The sequence below is a fragment of the Polypterus senegalus genome, chromosome 3, assembly GCF_016835505.1.
Source record: "Polypterus senegalus isolate Bchr_013 chromosome 3, ASM1683550v1, whole genome shotgun sequence".
NCBI classification, from domain to species: domain Eukaryota; kingdom Metazoa; phylum Chordata; class Cladistia; order Polypteriformes; family Polypteridae; genus Polypterus; species Polypterus senegalus.
In genome coordinates this window covers 27,607,908-27,633,538 of record NC_053156.1, presented here as the reverse complement: position 1 = coordinate 27,633,538, position 25,631 = coordinate 27,607,908, and the positions used below count along the sequence as shown (strand labels likewise).

General features: G+C 43.3%; 1 protein-coding gene across 6 annotated transcripts in view; it reads right to left on the bottom strand.

The window, feature by feature from the left end:
• hdac7a (histone deacetylase 7a) overlaps positions 1–25,631 on the bottom strand; it is a 278,061-nt gene that overhangs the window by 7,022 nt on the left and 245,408 nt on the right. For all 6 annotated transcript variants that reach the window (XM_039746852.1, XM_039746851.1, XM_039746854.1 and 3 more), the window contains 4 exons: positions 21,486–21,604; positions 13,417–13,550; positions 9,857–9,938; positions 6,710–6,860 (listed from right to left, as the gene is read on the bottom strand). In XM_039746852.1, the coding sequence (XP_039602786.1) occupies positions 6,710–6,860; positions 9,857–9,938; positions 13,417–13,550; positions 21,486–21,604 (486 nt within the window). The remainder of the gene's footprint in view (positions 1–6,709; positions 6,861–9,856; positions 9,939–13,416; positions 13,551–21,485; positions 21,605–25,631) is intronic.

The window sequence follows — 25,631 nt, the reverse complement described above, 5'->3', positions numbered from 1 at the left end:
ATTTAAGGCTTTGCTGCAAGATGCTCAAAATGTTCAAATCAGTTAAGATGAATCTGAAACAGGTCACTAATTAAGAAAAGGGTTAGAATGAAAATCTGCAGCTACTGCGGCCCTCCAGGCCCCGAGTTTGAGATCCCCGTTTTACGCATTCTATTATGTTGCAGCCTTGTGCTAAAATCGCTTGAATTCTTTTCCCCGCCTCCGGTCATCAAACAACACTCAAAAACCCCAGAAAGCAAAAAAAAGGAATTCAGCAATTTTTATGCAAATGTATTAAAAAAAAACTAGGGGGTTCACCCCCTGCTCACTTTGCTCGCTAACCCCCCACAGCCTGCGCTACATGCCAGCCACTTCATGTCTCTGCTGCTCACATTGTGAAGAGGGGTGCTGAACGTAACCTAAGGAGATGAGGTTGCTCCTCCGTCACCCCGTCTTAAATGGTGATAACAATGGGAAACAAATAGTTTTTTTTTACCTCCTCTTTGCTCGATCAGCTGCTACACCACTTCCAACATTTAAAAGCCTATTCAGCAGCTGTCCTACTCTTTGTCTTTTATTTCCGACCCGGGCCTGGTTAAATCTCTTGGCACAAAGTCTCATCTCGCAGGACGTGACTTCTTAATATTTTTATACTTTATAATTTAAAAAACAGAAAAAGAATCTGAAAATCTAACAACATCACATTAAAGTTCAATAAATTCTGATAAGAATGATACCAAATATATATATATAGGTTTTAAAATAAGCCCGATTTAAAGCGTGACAAAAACATGGCATAAAATTGCTAGGATTTTACATATAGAGAGTAGCTAAAATAAAACTGGAATGTCAAATTGACACTCGTATTCGGACCCTCCATTATCCACACTTGCATCCCCTTTCTATTGATCCTCATTGAGATTTTTTTTTTAACACCTTGTTTGGGGTCCACCTGTCGTCAGCTGAACTGAAAGGCACTCGTCTGACTACAGAAGGTCCCAAACTTGAGCACAGACCCCGTCATGATGTCAAAGGGATTGTCTGCAGAGCTCAGAGACAAAATAAATTGTGTCGAGGCACAGATCTGAGAAAGGAACGCTACACAAAAATATCTGCGAAACCGAATGGCTCAAAAGAAAAGAGGCCCCCATAATTCTTGAATGGGGAAAAAAAAAAAGTTTGGAACAACCAAAACTCTAATTTGAATTAGACTCCCATCTGTCATTTGATACACATGTCCATCACCTTTGTAAAATTGCATTCTCTCATCTCTGAAACACAGTCAGACTCCGTCCTCGTCTTTCCCTTTGTGATGCTGAAAAGCTGGCTCATGCCTTTGTCTCCTCCAGGCTGGATTATTGTAATGCACTCCTCATCGGGATATCCGACAAGAGCCTTCAAAAGCTCCACCAAATTCAAAATGGTGCTGCAAGGATCCTGATGAGGGTGCAGAAATATGAGCGTATGTCACCAATCCTTCGGTCACTTCATTGGCTCCCTCCGTATCGAATACAAACTCTGTTTGCTCTCTCATCAGTGTATTCATGGAAATGCTCCACAATACCGTAAGGAACTCCTTATATTATAATGATTACCTCTCGCCTGAAGAAGGGGCCTGAGATTGTAATCTCTTTAGTTAGCCAATAAAAGGTGTCATTTTACTTGACTTGTCACTACATTCATAATGGCTAACACGGTACAACACCCTAGTACTACAATCTACTACAAGAATCCTCCATTTTGCAAATACCTACCGCCTTCGCCCCCCTATGATGGGTGACTGAGCCTTTGCAGTCGCTGCTCCACAACTCTGGAACGCCCTACCAGAGAACTTGAGAGCACAGCAGATTGTGGGCCGTTTTAAAAAACAGCTAAAGACTTTTCTAGTTAGGAAGGCTTATTAACAAGAACGCCATTATTTATTGTTGTTTTATCTCTGTCTTTAGCTTGTTTTGCCTTTGTTTAAACTTTTTATATAGCACTTTGAGATTTACTACAAATGTAAAGTGCCCTAAAAATAAAATTAATTATTATTATTATTGTTATTTAGGAGGCCCAGGCCCCTCATGGACCCTGTGATCATCAGAGGTGACTGTGTGCAGAGGGTGCAGACCTTTAAATATCTGGGAGTGCAGCTGGATGACAAATTGGACTGGACTGCCAATACTGATGCTCTGTGTAAGAAAGGTCAGAGCCGACTATACCTCTTTAGAAGGTTGGCATCCTTCAACATCTGTAGTAAGATGCTGCAGATGTTCTACCAGACGGTTGTGACGAGTGCCCTCTTCTACGTGGTGGTGTGCTGGGGTGGCAGCATAAAGATGAAAGACGCATCACACCTGGACAAACTTGTTAAGATGGCAGGCTCTATTGTAGGATTAAAGTTGGACAGTTTAACATCTGTGGCAGAGCGACGGGCACTAAGCAGACTCCTGTCAATCATGAAGAATCCACTGCATCCACTTAACAGTGTCATCTCCAGACAGAGGAGTAGCTTCAGTGACAGACTTTTGTCACCATCCTGCTCCACTGACAGACTAAAGAGATCGTTCCTCCCCCACACTATGCGACTCCTCAATTCCACCCGGGGGAGTAAATACTAACATTAATTTTTTTTTCATTTTTTTTTCTTCATTTTTTCATTTTTATTACTCTTTAATTTAATATTGTTTTTTGTATCAGTATACTGCTGCTGGATTATGTGAATTTCCCCTTGGGATTAATAAAGTATCTATCTATCTATCTATCTAGCACTAGACTTTATACACTGTAAGTGCCAGAGAGGTAGGACAGGCATCCTGGCTGGGAGGCCATAATAGAAGGGACAGGCGAATAGGCTCACCAGGAGCAGATCATTCCTCCACATGACAGTTGGCAGTGACCGTCTGACCTAAACCCGATCAGGACACCTGCAGGGTGGCATGGGAGATGCAGTCTGGAAATGCAGCACCATCGGGGTCTTTGGGGACCACCAGAGGGAGTTGTTGGTGGTTTCCACACAACACAGAAATGCTCTGGATGACCTGGACTGGAGACTGCTCTTGGGTCTGGTTTAAAAGGAAGCCCATTGCCTTATTTGAATGGAGCCAGAGCCAGAAGCAAGGAAGACGAACCTTGCCAGGAGGAGCGGAGGCAGAGAGGAAGAGAGAAAGTATTGCTGTGTGCCGTGCTTATGTACTGTGTTTTACTGCTGTGGGAAATGCTTCAGGGAAGAGTTTCCCAAAGAAAAGCCTCATCTGTGCTAGACATGTGGCTGTGTCTGTCTGTGTTGGGTCTTTGTGGAGGTGACGCTCCCTCAGAGTGTACGTTTTTACTTTCTCATATAGGGAAAGTATTGCAATCGTCCAAAAATTAAATCTTGAGATTCTGATGAAACTCGACATTTTAGACCTCTCGGAGTCCGATTTGCTTTCTCGTAGGGAAAGTACTGCAATCGTCCAAAAATTCAATCTTGAGAATCTAATGAATCTCAAAATTTTAGACCTCCCGGAGTCCGATTTACTTTCTCGTTTCATTTGTAACTTCTTTTTTGTCTCCTTATTTATCCACTCTTAACTTTCTGATTACTTCTAAATTTCGGAATGAACTTGGTTCCTGCATTATACAGAAGACGTTTTCAAACCTCCCCCATCAGCTCAACTGTCTTCACAATTAAAAGCCTCACACGTTTGATCGATTTAAGGCTTTGCTGCAAGACGCTCAAACTGTTCCCTAAGGGTTAGAGTTAAAATTGGAAAAGGAAAGCCGATTGTGCTTAAACTGGTTTAATAGTTGCTTACCTATAACTTCTAGTGCACTTTTCATTTCTTTTTTCATGACTTAGTTTTCTATCACTTGTTTCAAAACAGAAACACCTTCTAACTGATGCTGACTCGACTATGCTGCCTTCATTTGTAAGTTGCTTTGGATAGAGGTGTCTACTAAATGAATAAACGTACATGACGGTGCATTGTGAAGAGTCTGCAGATGTCCTGGCATCAAAAAAGGCATAATAATAATAATAATAAAAAAAGATGAGATTACGGTCATTATGAGAAAGGGAAGATTACTATCAGCCTTGAATTTCTCTCAAAAATGGAAGGAATTTTTATTTTTTATTTTCCTGTGAGGCTGCACAGTATGAAAACTTGTTGTTTTATTTTTGGCAGTTCTGCCGTTTGATTCTATACTCTGGCATCTCCCAGACACCAAATAAAAATCAAATTCTGCAGCCTTTTAGCATGAGACCCTAAAAGTGCACTCCTTTCATGTTGTTAATTTTATCCACTTGCATAATTAAAACCGTTTGTATTTGCTGCTTGCAAATTTCATCCAGACGGAGGGCACATCCCAAACTTTCAAGACGCGTTACAATTTCCTAACTTTCCGCCATTCGGTGCTGCGTTTTGGGCGGACACGGACATGGGTCCGCACGTTCATTTTAAGTACTCTTAAAGAATATCACCGTCGCACCTCTCCATTAACTCATTAGGATTCCCAGGACTCTCCGATTCCAGGCAGGTTGAACAGACATCCGGTGACTTCATTCTTCTTCCCCTTTGAAACTCCCTAACCTTCAGCCAAGTATTGTAATGTTTTGGCCCAACCGAGACTAGCAGTCCTGCCCATACTTGGAACGCACTAAGGAATATCCCGGGCCATTTATTTCCTGAGCTTCCTAAAACCATTTTGAGACCTCAGGAATTGGACTCTCCTTTTGCCTGATATTTGCCTCCGGCTTTCTCTGTATTTAATTATGCGTCCATCGCATGATGGGAGATGTAGGGTAAGATTAAAAGTTGGAGCTTGGATGCATGCGTGGCTCTGACATCTCATTCTCAAACCCACTTTGGCAAGTTTGGAGGGGCAAACTGGGTGGTAAAACAGTAAACAGCCGTGGTCGGGATTCAAATCCAGCACAGGACGCACTCATGTGAGGGCCAGATTGGTATCCTCTGACCTTCACCGTCTTTGGGGAAGTGGGAGGAAAACCCAACAGACGCAGGGAGGAAATGGAAACTCCCAGGATATGGGATCGGAATAAAAAAATGCAAGAAACACTAAACACTGAACCACCATGCCGAGTTTTGTGTTGAAAACGGTATCCAAGAGACACGTGGCAAAGACTGGAGACTCGAGCACAAGTAAATGGTCATGCGGTCGCAACAAAAAGGGGTCATTAGACAGAAACATGACGTAAAAATACAAACCGAGTGGTCCAATGAATGCACTTAAATATTAAAACTTAAATTTAATATCAAAACTATTAAAAAAATGGGCTTGATGGACTGAATGGTCATTTGACAAATCACTTATGTCCTAAAACACTTGGGACACTCGTCGAGCAGCTTAGGCAATGGCACAGTAGGGCTCAGCCCTAGAATTACATCATCACTGGAGCTCCTCCCCTTTATTTGTCCCGACTTTACCGTCACGTGACGACTGTTGATTTACTGTTGCAAAGCAACAGACACATATGGGAGGGGCTACACGCAAACCGTGAATTTAAATGTAGATTGGGAGCATGTGCCGATAGCGCATGTCACACCCACCTGGCTGGCTGAAGCACCTGGATTGGGACCCGAGTACAGTAGGTGACACCTGGGCACCACACTGGAATGTTGTGAGGATTTTTAAGGTGGCTGGAATGCCGATCCTGCCACCAAACCCCAAGTTTTCCCTACATGAGGATAACAGATTAACGTCATACTCAGGATGAAGCAATTGCAGGTTAAGGGTCTCCCTCAAGTGCCCAGTGGAGTAGAATCACTTCTGGTGTTTACGGGATATAGTAGTGGTGTAAAATAAATGACACTAATTTAGAGTAGAATTATGAGGCCGAGACTCCAGAGGTTATGGCGAGAAGACAAAAAGGCAGAGAGATGTGAACGTCAACCAGAGACCGTAGACAGTGTCAGTCAAATTATCAGAAGGTAAAAAGAAAGAGTGCAGAGGTAACCAGACCACAGGTGCATACCAGAAATCAGAGGAAAAAGACAAAAAAGAACAGTGAAATGACCCTAGCACTTGGTTTACATAAGCAGAATCTAACAATCGCTAAGAGATTCATTTGATTGGCTTATCCAACTTAGGGGCGTTTACAACAGAAATCACAGACAAATGTATACTGTATGTTTGATGAGATGAGAAACGCTATGATTGTACATCGCAAAAAAAAAAAACACAAACAAACAAAACTCGCAAACGTCTGTCCTTCACTCCGATATCTTCTAACCCGGTAAGTTCTGAACAGGGTTGCTGAAGCTGGCCAGCATCTGGAACAAGGCAGAAACAAACCCTGGACAGGGCACCATTCCATCGCAGGCCAAACACACACAACACACTCACATATCAACCACACACCAGCCAACCAATGAGCTTAGGACGTTGAACCCAATGTAACTTATCGTATAAATTAAGTATCTAATGCTTAATTTAGTGCTATCTAATGAGCTGGCATAAATAAGTTATTCCCTTGGATTTGATGTTCTACAAATAAAAATTAATATCACTATTTGAGCGAATAACACACTTTTTCTTTTACTTTGATTGTGGCTAATAGAAGGGGTGGGGGGGCATGAACTTGGGATCCCATCCATGCATGTGTCTGGTTGACACCCGACACCCTGTACCTAAGACAATGGATTCAAAGGCCTTCTCATCCAAACAGATGACATTGTCTCGTACAGCTCAACAGAAAGCCAACAGGCAGGTTGGGGTCCCCATCAGGTGCCAATATCCGGACACTGACCTTTTTTCCACGATGACCCCCGGCTGGACTCCAACAGAGAGTGAGGCGAGGGCAGTGACCGTGTCAGCCTCTTCCTTGTCGTGCTTCTGGGCCTCAATGAAGGAGTAACCAATGGTGGAGATGAATCGGACCACCGACTTCCAGTACTGACCTGGGGGAGAAGAAAAGCAGCAAGGAGACAAGCAAAGTGAGTAAACAGAGCAGGAGGCTGCTAAAGTTATAAGATTGAAAACAGGCAGATAAATTAGGATATTCTCTACTATTTGAAGATAGCTCCGTCAACTGCCATTACTCTCCATAAAGAGTCTCTACATGGCAAAGAACTTGCTGGTTTAAATTGTAAAAACCAGAATAGAAATCAAGGATTGTTATTCTCAGACTACTTAACACACTAGTGAGACCACATCTGGAGTCTTGTGTGTAGTTTCCGGTTACTAAGGTATAAGAAAGACATAGCAGCACTTGAAGCTGTGCAGAGGAAAGCAACCAAGTGCATCATGGGACTTAAGGACATGTCCTCCTGTAACAGACTCCGTGAATTAAACCTATTTAGTCTCTTGCAGAGGAGACTGTGTGGGGACCTAATATGGACCTTCAAAATTCTCAAAGGCACTGCTAAAATAGACCCAGCAGAATTCTTTTACTGTAAGGCTGAATCACGTACTCAAGGACACCTGTGGGAATTGAAGGAAGAGCATTTAGGACTGAAGGCAAAAAAAACTTCTTTACTCAAAGAGTTGTGGGACTCTGGAACAAAATACTGAGGTATGAAGTTGAAGCAGAAACCCTGAGAACCTTTACAGAGAATCTGGAGGGGACATTGGGACAGCTTAGCTATTAGCTAAACAAACGGGCAACAAATGGACTGAATGGTCTCCTGTCATGTGTCAGATTTCACTAGGGTGGTGCTAACATCTTACTCTCTGACGGGTGTTGATTGTCTCTTGCACTTTATAGTGACTTCCCCTTTTTCCTTGTATATATTTATATTTATTTAAAAAAAATATTTTTTTATATATATACACACACACACAAACATATTTTATATATATATATATATATATATATATACACACACACTCGTATATACACTGTATATATACACATATAACTAACCTTAGTAAAATGATTAATCTGCTAATGTCTGTGGATCTGTGTGTCCATCTGGTCACTATATCTGTCATTCCAACAGATGGCATATTTCAAACATTTGTAGTAATAAAATGCATTGCATTTGTCATTCCAACAGATAGCATACCACAAACATTTGGAGTCTGGTATCACTGCAGCCCAGAGCCTCTAACTTGGAACCCCAAGTATGTGAAGTTATCTTACACAACAGTTATTTGGAATTATTGAGTAAAATATGCCTCCCACAAACCTAACCTTAAACACAGTGTAAACAGGCAGAGCTCTGGAGGGCTGAAGCTAGACTCTATTGGTGCCTGTTAGCTCCACCCACCTGAACCGCCCATTCACTCCTCCTACTTGGAGATCCAGGGTGCAGACATATATACCCGAACATTCATTTTATTACTACAAATGTGTGTCATATATAATATATATATATATATATATATATATAATATATATATATATATAATATATATATAATATATATATATATATATATATATATATATATATATATATATATATATATATAATATATATATATATATATATATATATATATATATATATATATATATATATATACATATACTCACACACATATACTGTACACATTTATATATAAATATATACACATACACACAGTTAAATGACACCACCAATGTATCTCATACATGATCCTCCTGATCTGGAGACATAGCTAACCAAGTAAAGTGGTTGACTGCCTAGGACAGAAGACTGCCATATTACTGTTAGGGACTTTCGTTATTGAATATGCCAGTAGAGTACAAAATGGATTCATGTTGGCTACCAGAAAGGTGCGGGCACCCTACCTACTAAACACAAAGGTAAGACAAGTGTACAACTGCTAGCAACACCCCACGGCATGCGACCCTTTTTTCTTGCAGCGTGTCTTCTGAGAATGTTCTCTGGATTAAACTCTTACTCAAGCTGTTGACGTGTGAAAAAAATCAGGGTCTTAAAATCCCTAGGGAGAGACGGGAGGCATTGGTTATGATGACACAGTGAAGTGCACAGCATTCAAGACCCCTGTAGACAGGCACAAGCCTATACAGGGACAGCTGTGGTGAGCAGTCAATGGTGGAAACTGTATCTGATCAGGTAAATGGAGACCCACCTCTGCCAGTCCAAGGAGGGCACTTTGTAGATATTATTGATGTCAGTCCAATGACAGATCACTTGTCGTTTGGTGTGCCCATTCAAGCTGTGGGGCTTTCACTCTCTAGTTTCTGACATCCAGATGGCCTTTACCTGCATTGTCCCACTGCTGACACAAACCATATCAGACTGGCCACTTGACCACATAAGGACTGGCGACTTGGCATTTAGCAAACTCTCGCATTAGTCAGACTGACCAATGCGTTCCTGAGACTAACTTCCTTAGAGTGCTGTGTGCTGTGGTACAAGTGCCTGGAGGTCACCGAGATTTGAGCCTGTCCAATGACTGCAAGGCCCACTAGTGGTGGTCATGAAAATAAATGTGTAAACCCCCGTTTTTCATTGCCATCTCCTATAGTTTTATAGGTAGCTATTTTATCATGAAATGCATGTAATTTGTATGCATCTTTCCAATAATGCCAGCAAAATTTCCGAAACCCCACTGGCACCCATTTCCAGGGGCTTATGCTTCTTCAGTGCAGGCGTGTTTTTGTTTTCATACTCCCAACATTTCCCCCAGCCTTCCAAGAAGGTGCTTTCAAATAAAAAAAGAAGGCAATTAATGTCTTAAATCCATATAAACATTTTTCTCCATTAAGCGAATACATTTTTGTGGATGCTGTTTTAATTAAAACGTCTGGAGCATTTGTTCCCAATCACGAGGGGCCTTTGAAGAGAATTAATGTCAGCTCTGCTGTTTTCTTGATTTGACACAGTCATTTTCAATCTTCTCCCCGCTTCCATCCTTTCTTATACAGGATACAACACAAAGAGGCAAAAGCCCCCCCGCCCCAAACCCACCCCATTCCCAAAATAAAAGCAGAAAGCACTCACTTTGCACTTGGAGGACGGTTTCTAAGGAGGAAATGCCATCGACATTGGGTCGCTGCTGCAAGACTTCATCCGGGAGTGTGTCCTGAAAGAAAGTTGCAACTCGGTTGGCTTGAGAAGGTTTAGGCAGTTAGAATGGCTACCTGATTTGAGAGAATCTGTGACTCGCGTTCAGGTCTAATTCATAAGTTGGGGAAACGTGGGGGGCAGAATAGCAAGATGGGGGCAATATGAGGCTTGTGAACTGCCCTCCTGCGTGTGCTCTGTGTGGTACGCCTTTGCCCAGCCGGACACTGCAAATGGGAGCAGTGAGTGGTTCAGGTCGGTTTTGTCATGATAGGGTCCCTAGGATGGCCTTATCCCCCCCCAACATACACTTTATTATGTAGACCTTAACAGAAAGCCTCAAATTCTACCCATGAGCCTTACTAGCCTGGTCACTCTCCCTGTCCCTCTTTTTAAAATCTATAACCCCAGGAAATTAGAGAACCAGACCACCCAGGAGAAAAAAAAAATAAAACCTATTCACGTATCATAGATAATATGCCCAAAACAGAAGCCGAGCATAAATTTGAGTGTTGGCAAAATAATATTAATACAACCTGGGGTCGTAGCCATTTAATTTTAGTTAAGACTACCAGGTGGCTCTCCGTATTAGCGTTTTCTCTCACATGCCCTGTGAATGCAGAGAACAATGGCCTCTTCTCAAGATGAAAAATGGCACAGAGAGCGAAAGAAAGAGCTCATTTGATGTCATCGGGACGCAGTCTCCTAGGAGTTCTCCTGTTCGCTCATGCTGTTCTGAGCCAGACGTTGTGGGGTTCACGGCCGACCGCCAACCAGTGTAAGCCTGCAGGCAGAGATGCTTCGTGCAATATAGTTGGCGACGAGGATGGGATTTGCACTGTGGATTGGTGGAGTGTAATGGTAACACTGCCCTGAAAAGGTGGGAGGTGACACAGTGGGGGGGGCTCAGATGACGTCACCAGAAAGCGCTCCACTTACAACACGGTTGGCTAAAGGAGCTCCTCTATAAGCTAGGGTGGGTACACAGCTGACCACCATCAGTTCACCACAGTCCAAGTCAGCACACTGAGATGCTTCATAGTGCGAGTCCGTAGGAATACAACTGGAGAACATGGCTGGATTTGCACAGTGTAGTGGTGTCTCTGGGTTGAAAAGCTAGGGGCTGACACAAACAGGGCTCAGCGGATGTCACCATGAAGTGTTCTGCTCAGGGTTCAGAAGCAGTTTCCGCATGGCTGACTAAAGGTGCTCTCTTGTTATCTCAAGCCGTAAGGAGACTGCTTCTGAGCTACACATGGCCGGTTAGCAGAGGACCACCACAGTGCAAATCTGTGAACTGAGATGCTTCGGGATACGAGTCCACAGCAATACACTTGCCGATGATGGCAGGAATTGCATTGTGTAGTGGTGTTGCTACGCAGAAAAGGTGAGGGTTGATCCAGAGAGAGATCCACTCACAGTGTTCAGTAGGGGTCTCTAAAGGAGTTCTCCCATTAACTCAGGCCATAAGGACACCACCACCGCATACCTACGGACTGAGATTCTTCACAATGAGAGTCTACAGCAATGCACTTGGTGATGAGGATGGGATTGGCACTGTGCAGGGGTTGATTGTAGTGGTGCCGCTGCTCTAAAAAGGTGGGCGCTGACACAGGGAGGACTCAAGTGATGTCACCATGAAGCGCTCTGCTCGCAGGGTTCAGAAGTGGTCTCTGCACAGCTGACTAAAGGGGCTCAACTATTAGCTCACGCTTCAAGGAGACCACTGCTGAGCCAGTTATGGCAGGTTCACGACTGAATGTGGGCAGTTGCCACATTGCAGATCTTCAAACTGAGATGCCTTGTGGTGAGAATCGACGTCAATTCAAGGACAGACACTTGAGGCTGGTTACTTAAACATGCCGTAGTTACAAACTATGGAGTTGGGATTTGTCATATTACGTGAGGCAACCAGCGTCTCTGCTTTCAGGGTGACCATCTCAACAGCCAGAGCACTCTGTGCCATGTTTAATGATTATGACCTTCTGATGTTGCAATTCCTTCAATCTCAGTCCTCACCCCCCACTTATTGCCATGTTTCTTTTATGTGCAATCTCGGTCTCTGCTGAGAACAGGCAGGGGGTCTTTCTTTAATCTGCTTTTGTGCTCGGTCTTCTTGACTGCCTTTCTCACCTACTAAAAACCCCCGTCTCCATTCTAGATGTACTATTGTGTAATACGATTTTGTGGAGCAGAGCCTGATAATTATCCACAAACCCAAATGATCTTTATTCACAAGACCGCCTGCACCCCCTAACAACTTATCCTTGGGGGCCTCCTCCATTCCCCTGCCTATTTCGCCTTATCCACAGCTACCCACAAATCCTATTGAACATTTCTCCACAGCACCCTCTAACCCAACTACCCCCATCCCCGTACAGGGTCTTTCAAATCTGTGTATCATTATATAGTGCCTTTCACATCTGTCTACTACATTGCCTTTCTAATCCGTTTTAGACAGGAAAAGCATGATTTTCATAAATACCTAAAATGGCACTTTTCGCATCTGTTACCTACCTATCTGATATAGCGCCTTTCTAGCTCTAATATAGTGCCCCTCTGCCAGTCTATTATATAGTGCATCTCACACCTTTCCTATAAAGTAACTTTATATTTATCCTTTTCCTTTCATTTTAATTGACTTGTTTTTTAAGATGTTACCCTGATTTTCTTCATCATTCCTCTGAATTGTTTCATTTCTTTCCTTACAAGGCACCCAAACAGAAATGAAATGTGAAGTGAGTGAGCCAACAGAAGACCAACTAAGTCAGGGCTTCAAACTCCAACCAATTTCACTCCAACCAGTTGCTTAATTAGGCACCGAGTCTTGTCGTTAATTAAACTCATTCTTTAATTCCATGGCTTGTTGCTGCTCTCATTGTGCAATAACTGACATTTCTGAAATTGTTAAATTTCTCTTTTCTAAGAGCACTGGTCAAATGTTCTGGGGACCTGAGCAGATCAGCATTCCTGAGACCTTCCTTTTTTTCTTAATTTTCAGATATTGTGTGATGGTCACAGTTTGCTGGTCCTGTTTTGGCTCATTTTATATCTCATTATTGTTTGACTGATAATTAAGGAAAAAGAAACAATCAAGGGATCTGAGTCTTCATGAGCAAATCAAATAAAATGAATTCAAAAGAAGTTAATTAGCAGCAAAAACAGGTCACTAATTTAGAAAAGGGTTAGAATGAAAACCTGCAGCCAATGCGGCCCTCCAGGCCTGGAGTTGGGGACCCCTGATCTACACTATCTGTTCTAAGGTGACTTTCATATCTGGCTCTCCACCTTCTTTCAGTTATCACTCAATTTGTTGGTGGTGAAATGCAGAAAAGAAGGTTGCACAAAACAAGCTGCTCATGTTCTGGGAAGTGGAGTGAAGGAGCCGGGATATTTTATGGGCATCAGTCATCAGCTCTTACAAAAGACGTCGATGAGTAATGTTGATTAAGTTGTTAAGAGGCGCCTGAGCCTCCGAATGCTCTAACATCGCATACCTCTTTGCCCAGCAGTGCTGCCACACAGGCTTCAGAAGCATCGCAGATAGCAGTCAGGTCATGTCCTCCTTCCAGAGCTAAGACCAAGCGACCACCAGCCAGTCGCATGAGCTGTCTTGTTAGAAAGCCAAAACCTGTATATTTAAAAAAAAAAAAAAGACGACAGAATTAGACCGAGTCAGGGGACGAAGACCGGAAACCAACAAGTGGAACAAGGTCCACAAATCCAACCAGAGCGGCCGTTCTTCAGGTGCACATTGCCATAGCATCAGGTGGAGCTCACAGTCTGCAATGACCACGTAAATGCTGGAAGTATATAAGGAAAACAGAAGACCGGGGGATGACTGGAGGTAGAAGCCAAGGGCGATAAATTTAGGCAGTGTCAACAGCTTTTTGGCAGGCACCCAGAGAAAAGGCGTCTTCTCGCTCCCAGCCCTGTGACAAAACCCCAAGGAGAGAAGTCACTTCTGGACGACTCTGGCGCCCTGCGTCTACAAGACACAAGGCTGTCACAGTGTGGCTTTCGTGACTCCCCACCCACCGCACGCCCGCCTCCTCACACATCAAGCCCACCCAAGGATCCGTGGACCATTTATCATGCTATTAATGACTGCATTATGTTGTCGTCCATTTTCAAATTAAAAACAAAAAGAACATGTTTTGCTGCTGAATGCGTTTTATGACCAAAAGAAGAATATTTCACAAAATCCATTTTCCCTAAACTCCGTTTCTGTGTATTCCACTTTCCTGGAATCCCTGCGAGTCGTGCCAAATTCTTTTTTTAAAGCGTGCAGAGTTTAATTCTTTTACGTTCTCCTTGGAGTATCTCACTTGTTCTGCTGTATTCGCCGCGCAAGTGTGTCCGTGTCTAGAACTTTCTACACTCACTTACACCCACTACCGAAATCGGCCCGATACATCTCCTCCAAGAGCATGCTGTACCGTAAAGTTCGGCTGATTCTTTATTATGAAAGCATATTGAGCCCCATCATACCACACAACCTTTCGATCATTTTTCGGTCTTGACCTTTATTTAAACACTAGCCACGTTGCCTGCCGAAGACAGCTAACGGAATAACTAAATATTTCTCTCTCTTGCCCAACATGTACTTTTGGCGTGTTTCCTCTTGTATTCCCGCATGTCTGAACGTCTCTTCACTGATGTGCCTTCTCTCGAGTGAGTTCGAGAAAAGCTTGCATCTCGGACTCGGTCATTATTTTCGAGGTTCCCTTTCTCACCTCCTGTCCAGTTTCATACTCGCCATCTTTGAAGTTGACTTTCTCAGCGTGCCTCCTATGCTTTTACTTCTCCTCGTGCTTCTCGTACTCGCACTTCCTCTTGTGTCACGTCACTGAAGCCAAACCGACCAATCGCGCCAAAGCCAAACTGACCAATCGCGCCAAAGCCAAACCGACCAATCGCGCCAAAGCCAAACTGACCAATCAGATTGCTCCAAGGGACTGGACTCTCAGACCTTTATGTTTTATTACGCAGTAGATTCTTAGCAAGTTTTGGACAGTCGTGATGTGCTCCTGTGGCCGACTGCCTGTAGTCTTACATTCCCCAGCAACTCATGTCATACGTAGCTCTTGTTAAGCAGCCATGACAAGATAAAACCACAAGTCATAGAAATGGCTTCCGAGTGTGTTAGATCTGGCAGCCATTGAACGTCCAGCCGGATGTTCAATGCACACAAAGCCCACCAACAGGGAATGAGCCCAATCAAATCTACACGAAAAACACAAAACAGTAAAGAAGTGTTCAGGACCAGATAAATAGAGAAGAGGGGCTCATGGGGTCAGCAGTCACCTGGAAGCTTTGACTTATTATGGCAGAGCGGAGAAAGAAAAAAAATGATGAAGACTGACTGCCACAATCAGTGAGCCTTTTGGGGCACACAAGTAAATTAGTAGACTGTACTGAGGGGTCCATGAGGGAGTCACCTGCACTTCAGAAGAGGTCACCCACCTGAAGCTAAGCAGGTTCAGGACCAGCCAATATTTGGATAGGAGACCACCTAGGAAAAGCTTGGGTTGTTGCTGAAGGAGGTGTTGGTGAGCGCTTACCCTGTGGCCTGAATGTGGATCCCAATGCCCCAGTGCAGTGACGGGGACACTGTGCTCTAAAAATGGTTCCATCCTTTTGGACGAATCGTAAAACTGAGGTCCAGACTCTCTGAGGTCAAAAAAGATCCTTGGGCATCCGTCGTAGAGAGTATCCCAATGTCCTGGCTAACTTGCCCACCACGGCCTGGTCATTCTGGCCCCCTGAACATCCCCAGGACAATGACTCTAAGCACAAAGCAAAGGCAATACATGAGTGACTTAGAGACAGCTCTAGGGATGTCCTAAAGTGGCCCGGCCAGAAGCGAGACATGAATCTAATGGAACATCTCTGGATAGACCTGAAAATAGCTGCCCACCGATGGTGTCCACCCAACCTGACAGAGCCCGAGTGTGCATTTGCTGAGGAGGAGAGCAGGAAATCTCCAAACCCAGATGTGTGAAGCTTGTCATGTCAGACCCAAGAAGACTTCAGGCTGGAATTGCTGGCAACTAAATACTGAGTTAAGGGTACTCATTCAATAGGATATTTCAGAAAATTTCTAAAATCCTGTTTCCGCTCAGGGTTATGGAGTTGTTGCATGATGGAGGAATCAATTAACTGAAACAATTTTAGCTCGAGGCTGTAACGTAACAGGAGGTGACAAAAGTGAAGGGGGCTTAAGACTTTCTGAAGGCTCTGTATGTAGCACCTTACATATCTGTCGGTATCTTTCATTATTACAATATTCATTACATAAAGGAATGAGTTAAAAATGGAGACATGGCTTAACATTCACATGTGCTTGGGGGCTTTGTTAACCGTTTTAAAAGTTGCAGCTTTTTAGAATTTGGTTTCTTTACATCTTCAAGGACAGGTATCACATTTGTATCGATTGATTGACATGATTGGTTAGAAATGAGTACATCAGAGGGTCAACTGGACAATTGGGAGACAAAGTCAGAGAGACGAGATTACGTTGGTTTGGACATGTGCAGAGGAGAGGTGCTGGGTATAATGAGAGAAGGGGTGCTAGGGATAGAGCTGTCAGGGAAGAGGATAAGAGGAAGGCCTAAGAGAAGGTTTATGGATGTGGTGAGAGAGGACATGCAGGTGATGGGGGTGACAGAGCAAGATGCAGAGGACAGAAAGATATGGAAGATGATGATCCGCTGTGGCAACCTCTAACAGGAGCATCCAAAAGAAGAAGAAGAAGAAGAAGATGACAAGATTGGGATGTGTCTGCCATCATTGAAATAGTGGTGCAGGTTTAGAGTGGGACAAGTTTCTGAAAGTAAACTTGGGGTGGGCTTGGTTAGGCTGTTGGCAGGTAGGATGCGTGGATTTGTTTATTTTTCAGGAAGCGTATCCTGTGCTTTCTGCTTTGTCATCTCCATTTGAAGTATGAACTTAGCTAAATGTCACAGATTCTCCTGTGTGTTACTGTACGTGTGGGTTAGGAGGAGGCTGGTGCTGCAACACTGCTCCTCATTATACTGTACGTTAATAGTCGATTTCTTTATATCACATATCATGTGTGTTCTGAGATTTTTCAGGTAAAGATGACAGGTACTTCTACTCACTAATTATGGTGCCAGTGAGGGGCGACATGCTGATTAGCACAAGCAAGAATTTCACTGAACCCTGTAAATGTACCACCGACCTTATGAACGTATTACCACCCATAAGTATTTTTATAACATATCCAATAAAAAGTTCGAGTAGATGGTAGTCACGTTATTAGTAGACTCTAGTCACCTACATGGTGCCTTTCACATCTACAGTATCTACCTTTCTCTCTCTTTTCTCTAGCTGGTATACTGCTCTGACACTTGATGACCAGCCTCCTGTCTCTGTCTATAAAAAGGGATGTCACGAGACTTGTACAGATTTCTGTAGAGACATTCTGTGTGTCACCTGAACACCTTCATTTTAATTTTTACATTTCCAACAACATACAATTGCATCTGGATACTTTAATGTAAATAGTGACGAGTCTGCTAGGACTCCCAGGTCTTTCTCATAAGGTGGACTCTCGATTTTCAGACCTCCCATTATGTTTTCATACCTCACATTTTTACTTCCTACGTGTAATATTTTACATTTACTGACATTAAATTTCTCCTGCCACAAATCTGCCCAAGCCTGTATGTTGTACAGGCCCCTCTTTAAAGATTCCATTAGAGTCTGGATGCAGACATTGACTGTCAGGACACATCCATTGGCAGGCCGGAAGTTCATCAAGCATTGTGTGCACGTTATTCAGCTTCTTCTACATTAGCAGTTTATGTCTTATATGTGTGTACTGTATGTTACATATTAACATGTGTTCATGGTTATTTTTTATTGGTTTGGAGTTATTAGTAGTCATATTTTATGTATTGACCCTTATGTGCTGTCTTTTAAAATGTACAATTATTCTTTGCTCTTTATGGATGGAGCCCCAGGAGGCGGGGCCACTGTGACATCACCACTCTGGTGCCCTCCCCTCCATCAGCTGAGGAGTTCTGCGAGTGCTTTTATTTCTGTTTGGATTTACTCTCTTTTGTGAAATTCTTGCCAGTTTTCCTTGGATTCTGCACTACAGATTGTGTATTGGGATTTGTTTTCCGTCGATTGCCTTTTAGGAAAATCTTTTTGTCCTTTTTCTGATCTGTTGAGCATTTTTGCCTAATTTTCTATCCTTGCCACCAAATCTTTGACTTATAAAGATCCATTGTTTCCCTTTTAGATCACAAGCCAGGGTTAGACAGTTATCCTCCCTCTTGTGGTGGTTTTGCAACTCTGGCTAAACTCAACATGTAGGGGCCTGGAAAAATGAAGGAGGGCCTGTGCCGGGTAGGTTAGTGAAGTTGGAGGCCTTACACCAAGTCTGCCGTTGTGCAGACTACCATTTATGACATCATTGAAGTATATTAAACACTGCATCCACTGAACAGAATCATCTCCAGACAGAGGAGTAGCTTCAGTGACAGACTGCTTTCACTGTCCTGCTCCACTGACAGACTGAGGAGATCGTTCCTCCCCCACACTATGCGACTCTTCAATTCCACCCGCGTGGGGGGTAAACGTTAACATTATACAAAGTTATTGTTTGTTATACCTGCATTGTTATCACTCTTTAATTTAATATTGTTTTTTATCAGTATGCTGCTGCTGGAGTATGTGAATTTCCCTTGGGATTAATCAAGTATCCATCTATCTAGTGGCCCCAGCACTTATAAAATCGCCTAATTCTGATAACGTTCCCCTTACCGTAACACTTTCCTTTCTGTGTCTGAGCCAGTTTTGCACCCCACCTAAACGCAGTGCTGTGAAAGCACACTTCTTTTAAGTTTTATTACTAATCTCTTATATGGAACCTCACCAAAAGCCTTGTGAAAATCAAAGTACACTTCTCTGACTTTACGCTTTTGTTGCTTCTTTATAGAATTCCAACATATTAGTGAAACACAATGTCCTCTTCCTAGTACCGGTCCTAAGTTATTTTGCGCTCTAGGCCAAGCTAAATAGTGCACCAACTGACTGTTTGGTAGCTAACCCGTGCGGTTGCGTTTCCACCCTGCCTTATGATCTGTGCCCTAGGTGAATGCCCAATTCGTCTTAATGGTGGTGCAGGCCCTGCCACTTCTTAAACATAAACTTGACGGCTCACTAGCATATCTAGTATCCTTGACCTATGCTGCTCAATCTTCCACTTAATAATTGCTTCCATCAATCTACCTGTGATGTACCTTTAGTTTTCTGGCCTATAGGTACTTGAATTGGCCAGGACGCCCTTGTATACAACGGGATAATATTTGTTACTTTCTAGTCTTTAGCAATTTCCCCATTATGCAAAGATTTTTGAAAAATAAGCTTCATGGGAGGCAGCAGGGGGATTTAGTTACTGCTGACACACAGGTACACGGGGTAATCAGGTGTGTTAACGCCTCTTCTTCTCTCTCTACAGGAGCAGTAAGACTGGTCTCCTCCCTCCTCCGACTCCAGACCACGCCCCTCAGATGACCACTTCCCTTCTAGATGTCCCGCCTCTTCCCCTTCCACAGCAATATAAGCCGACAATCTTGCTCTGCAGTCAGTCTACTTTGGGACTCCACAAAACCTTACAATTTACGGGGGGGAACCCAAACCTTCTTCATTGTGTTCTGTCTCTTTTACAATATATACTCACTAACTTCCTTAAGCACTCGAAGATAAATAGGATCTCATTCTGGAGATGTTTGACTTCAGCCTATTTAATCTGAGCAGCTCTTCTCCCTCTACCATTTCCAAATCACTCAGTACCTCCTTAGTAGTACTTATTACTTTTAGGAGGTTATTGACCTTTTCACCCGTATAAATGTCAATGAAATTCAGATTCAAAGCATTTGCTGTTTCACTGTCTGTATATTCTAGCTCGATTTTACTGTTCCTTATACACTTCTCCTCCTTGACTGTTCTTTTACCAGTATAATGAAATTAACTCTTTGGGTCATCCATCTATTACATAGTGCCTTTAATATCCATCTCTCTCTCTCTAATATTTCTCTCCAAACTGCCTTTTACCTTTCCGAATATCTTTTTAAACCATTGCTGTCATAAACTGTACATTTATAACTGGAGTTATGAGTTTTATATACTGCTCAAAAAAAAACAAATTGAAGGACCCCTTTTTAATGAGAATATAGCATCAAGTTAATGAAACTTGTGGGCTATTGATCTGGTCAGTCAAGTAGCAGAGGGGCTTGGTCATCCGTTTCAGCTGCTTTGGTGTTCATGACATTACCAACAGGTGCACTAGAGGGGCGACCCCCAAAACAGACAGGAATGGTTTAACAGCTGGAGGCCACTGACATTTTTCCCTCCTCATCTGTTTTGTCACTCGTTTTGCATTTTGTTACGGTCAGTGTCACTACTGGTAGCATGAGGCGATACCTGACCCTACAGAGATAGCACAGGTAGTCCAACTTCTCCAGGATGGCAGGCACATCAATACGTGTCATTGCCAGAAGGTTTGCTGTGTCTCCCAGCACAGTCTCAAGGGCATGGAGGAGATTCCAGGAGACAGGCAGTTACTCCAGGAGAGCTGGACAGGGACCCTCGTAGAAGGTACTTAACCCATCAGCAGGACTGACCAGTATCTGCTCCTTTGGGCAAGGAGGAGCAGGATGAGCACTGCCAGGGCCTACAAAATGACCTCCAGCTGGCAGGCCACTGGAGTGAATGTCTCTGACCAAACAATCTGAAACAGACTTCATGAGGGTGGCCTGAGGGCCTGACATCCTCTAGTGGGCCCTGTGCTGACTGCCTGGCACCGTGGAGCTCGCCTGGCATTTGCCATAGAATACCAGAATTGGCAGGTTCACCACTGGTGCCCTGTAGTTTTCACAGATGAGAGCAGGTTCACCCTGAGCACATGTGACAGACATGAAAGGGTCTGGAGAAGCCGTGGAGAATGTTATGCTGTCTGTAACATCGTTCAGCATGAGCGGTTTGGTGGTGGGTCAGTGATGGTATATCTGGGGAGGCGTATCTATGGTGGGATGCACAGACCTCTACAGACTAGACAACGGCACCTTGACTGCCATTAGGTATCGGGATGGAACCCTTGGGCCCATTGTCAGACCCTATGCTGTTGCAGTGGGTCCTGAGTTCCTCCTGGTGCACAGCAATGCCCGGCCAGCCTCATGTGGTGAGAGTATGTAGACAGCTCCTGGAGGATGAAGGAATTGATATCATTGACTGGCCCCCACGTTCTGCTTGCCTGACCTCAATCTAATAGAACACCTCTGGGTGGGACATTATGTTTTGGTCCATCCGATGCTACCAGGTTGACCTTCAGACTGTGCAGGAGCTCAGTGAAGCCCTGACACAGCTGTTTTCCCCCATTGCAACATCTTTTTAATATGCACATTGTAAATTCTTAAACTCGCGTAATCCAATGCAGACTTTGTTAGAGGGAGCAGTCTAGCTGTCCCAGCAGCACTGGCCACAAAGTTGAAAACACTAGAAGAGTTAGTTGTAGCCGCTTAGCAGCACTTACACTTTGCTGACACTTTGTATCCTCCCAATGGTGGTGGGTGCCCATCAGCAGCATCAAACCCAGCTGATACCAGGACGACATCTGGAGAAAACTCTTGTGCAATTGGCATCACCACAGTCCTACAGAAACAAACAGAAAAATATTAGAAAGAAACGGGGCAGGGGGGAGAGGATTCATTGTGGATGGTAAACAGTGAACTCTAAATGAGCAGGAAGGCCACATGCCTCTGAAAAGCCACCCTTCCCTGGCTAGCGTGGCACACAAGTTTACGGGAGAGCTTCAATAGTTGTATTCTAATCCCTACCAAAGCTCTCTGTCCTGTTCAAAAACATTTTACCCTCCTTGAACATCAATTTAGGAGTTTTGTGGCTGCTGGCTCTGAAAAGAGCCTTTAATATGCAAATTGAGGTTCTGGAATGTGTTAAACTTCTTTTCTTGTACAAAGTCCAACAGGCTGCTGGGCAATATTTGCAAACTGACACAGAAATTGGTTTATTTCCCCCAGGATGTAAGACGTAGAGACAGATACAAAGACACTTAAAAGAAGCCAAAGGATCTTTATCAGAGTTAGAACACACATACAGCAGGGGGCGCTATCAACTACCCCATTGTGACATCTTCTCCAGACAGGCCTGTTCTATTGCTGGGGTTATGGAGAGCTTGAGACCTGCACTGGCAATGACACCATTCCATACGAGGGTCCGTTTACACACTCACTCATAACGGGTGTATTTAGAGTCGACGGTTAACTTCACATGCTGTGTTTTGGATGCGAGAGGACCCAGAGACAACCTACATGGACGTGAGCAGAACAGACAGTGACCGAATCGGGAATTGAAACGATGTCCTTCTGTTACGCTTCAGACAAAAGTTGCTGCCTCCGCTTAAGTTTAACCTTTTGGTAGTTTGTTAAACCTAATTTTGTGTTCTGTTATTGATTCTGTTCTTTCTTTGTTGTATTTTCTGTATTTGAAATGTTGCTTAATAATTAGGGGTGGCACGGTGGCGCAGTGCAGTTAGGAGGCCCGGGTTCACTCCTGCGTGGAGTTTGCATGTTCTTCTCGTTTCCTCCGGGTACTCTGGTTTCCTCCCACAGTCCAAAGACATGCAGGTTAGGTGCATTGACTTTCCTAAATTGTCCCTAGTGTGTGGGTGTGTGTGTGTGCCCGGCGGTGGGTTGGCGCCCTGCCTGGGGTTTGTTTCCTGCTTTGCGCCCTGTGTTGGCTGAGATTGGCTCCAGCAGAACCCCCATGACCCTGTAGTTAGGATATAGCGGGTTGGATAATGGATGCTTAATAATTCCATTTTGTATTATACTAAGTTTCTTTGTTTTCGTTTGGTTTATCTGCCCTTTCTCCTGTATGTTGAGCCAATGGAGGCAGGGCCACTGGTTTATGTAGCAGAATTACTGCACCAGCTAGTATTTAAGGTAAAGCTCCAGTTTGGCATTGTGATTTTTGGTTCTGTGTGGAATTCCTGGTTTTGACTTCTGCGTCTATTATAAGGTGCCGTTTACTAGTTTGCCGATTTTGGCCTTTCAAACTCTATTTTTGCTCCTTTATCCTTATCTTGTCCTTTTTGTTTTCCTTTTCTTTGGAGTTCTTTAACACATTGACTGTCTCAGTGAAAGTAAATAAATTTGTCCCTGATATGTTATTTTAATATGCTAATGAGCCAAACTCTCAAGATCAGCACACCAACTGTGCGATAACTTGGCTGGGTCCAACACGTTCGATCTCGTATAACTCGTTGTAATTGAATGTCACAGTTTTCGTTTGAACTTCGTAGTGGTCAGATGCTAACCGTTGAGCGATATTCAAATAGCTGTGTTTCTGCATATATTAATTATTTTTGTGAATAATAAATGTTATACACCGTATATACTTGCGGATAAGTCGGGACTTGATTTTATTGTGTAATTTCCAGTATTCTATAATGTCGATCGTATTAGTCGATTGCGGGAAACTCACGCTATTGGTCCAAGAGATTATGATATGCTAATGCCCACTTGAGAGAGTAACCAGGGAGCACAATGCCTTTTTTTTCTATGTAATTTGTGCCTATGTGACCACACAGTAATACCCGAACTATTCTGAAGCATCAGAAGGTAATATAAAGCTGGTTTTAAATTAAAAGTTGTTGATGTGTCTGAGAAAATGGTGCGAGATTGAAGAAGGCAAGGAGATGTTAAAAAAAATAAATAAATAAAAAACTTTAAGTGTCGTAATTTTGAACGGACGTATAAGTCGAGGTCTGATTTTATGAGCGATTTTTCAGGTTTTAAGACCCAACTTATATGCGAGTATATACGGTAAATATGTGGCTAATAAGAAAAAAAAACTAACCGAAAGTGAAATATTCTGCTCGGTGATGCCACACTGATTTTTCATTCTTATTTTTGATGCCTACTATCCTCTATTTGCATTCATCACCTACGAATATGCTCATATTTGCTGCTATTGTCCCAAAGATTTACTCGGACAGTGTTTCCCAACCTTTTTTCTGAGGTGGTACACTTTTTGGAAGTGAAAACATCCCAAGGTACACCACCATTCTACTAACCAGAAAAACATTGTATCTCATACAAGTGCTCAACTGTCAGAAGGAGCGAGATTACCAGAAAGGCCAATAAAAAAAAATAAATAAATAAATTAAAAAAGCCGCTCTTAAAACAGCATTCACAGACACCACACTTAGCAAGTACTTTGGTGGCATCATCCAGAAGCTTTGTTCCTTTGCCCGCCCCTCTCTGCCTTAGGGGCAACTCTCACGCCAACCATCCACCGACCCTGTGAGATTCACACACCCAGGCGGATGGACTCTAATAGCCAGGAGACGCGTCCAAAGGACTCGTGTGTCTCCAAATTAGCAATCACGGAGCTGCCATCTTCTCCAGGTAGTCTTGTCCTCCTCACACAGGTCACGACCAGCTGCGGATCTTGTCTCTCTCAGGTGTAGACCCAGGTGTGCTTAGGGTTACCAGACTCCGACAAAAGGAGGACATGTCGGCGTTGTGTTCTCCGTCCAGCAGGCTGTGCCTAAAATGGTGAAAATGTCCGGCTTCGATCAGTCACTGACTTGACCGTGTTATTGGCTAAAATTGCATGCTATCACCTCTGTGTTTTACAAACATCATCTGTTTTATCGAAAACAAAACACGGTTACACACCCATGTCCACTTGGCCATTTTGTGCTGTCTGTACTTGTTATACGAATATGCCAGCAGTCTTATCTACAAATGTCGTCCTGCAGTAACACTAACAAGAGGAAACGCAAATTCTCAGACCGCATGAAAACAAAGTATCCGTGATTGGTGAAGGACACACCAAAAACAAAGCCAAGTGTTTGGTTTGTGATTCTTACGTGTCCGTTGCAAACAAGGGTACCACTGATTAGAATGAGCTAAAAACAGGGAAACATGGTAAAGACGTCAGCTTTGTCTTCAAAGGCCACGTCATTTTTTTCAACCGTAACATTTGGTACAATCTTTGAAGACACGTGCTGGAGTCCCACGCCAGGGTTGCCAGGAAAAATGAACTGCTGCGAAAAGTCACCTCGTCTGAAAAATATGAAACTGCATAGTTATACTAGAACTTTTAATTCTGATGACTCGTTTTGTGACCTGTCAAATTAGTGGTTTCTCAAGTTTTCATTGTAACACACAGTTCACACTGTGCTTCGTGAACAGAATGGGACGCGTTCTCCTTTGTCCTCCTTTATCATGGCTTTGTCCTCCATCATGACTTTCGGTGTCCTTCTTTGGGTTTGCAGGTATCTGGTAACCCTTGGTGTGCTGCACTATTATTTTCACAACTCAGCTGGATAGCTTTAATGGTGCACTGGTTGAAAAACCCTGGTCTAGGACATGATTGCTACAGGAGCGGACTGGGTCTCAAAACCGGCCCGGGCATCCTTCAACCCACTCGGCCCATTATTTATTGTCATTTTCTCAAAATTTTTGATGAGTGTGCGGCTCGCTACTTGCTATGAGCCTATGATATGAACTCTATCTAAACCGTTTAATCTGTACACTGTTGTTTAGACACAACTTAAAATTTGACAACATGCTTAGAAATAAAATTTAATGAAAAATAAAAATGTAGTAATATGGCTTACACGTTATTAGAGTACATGTCAAATGTCAAT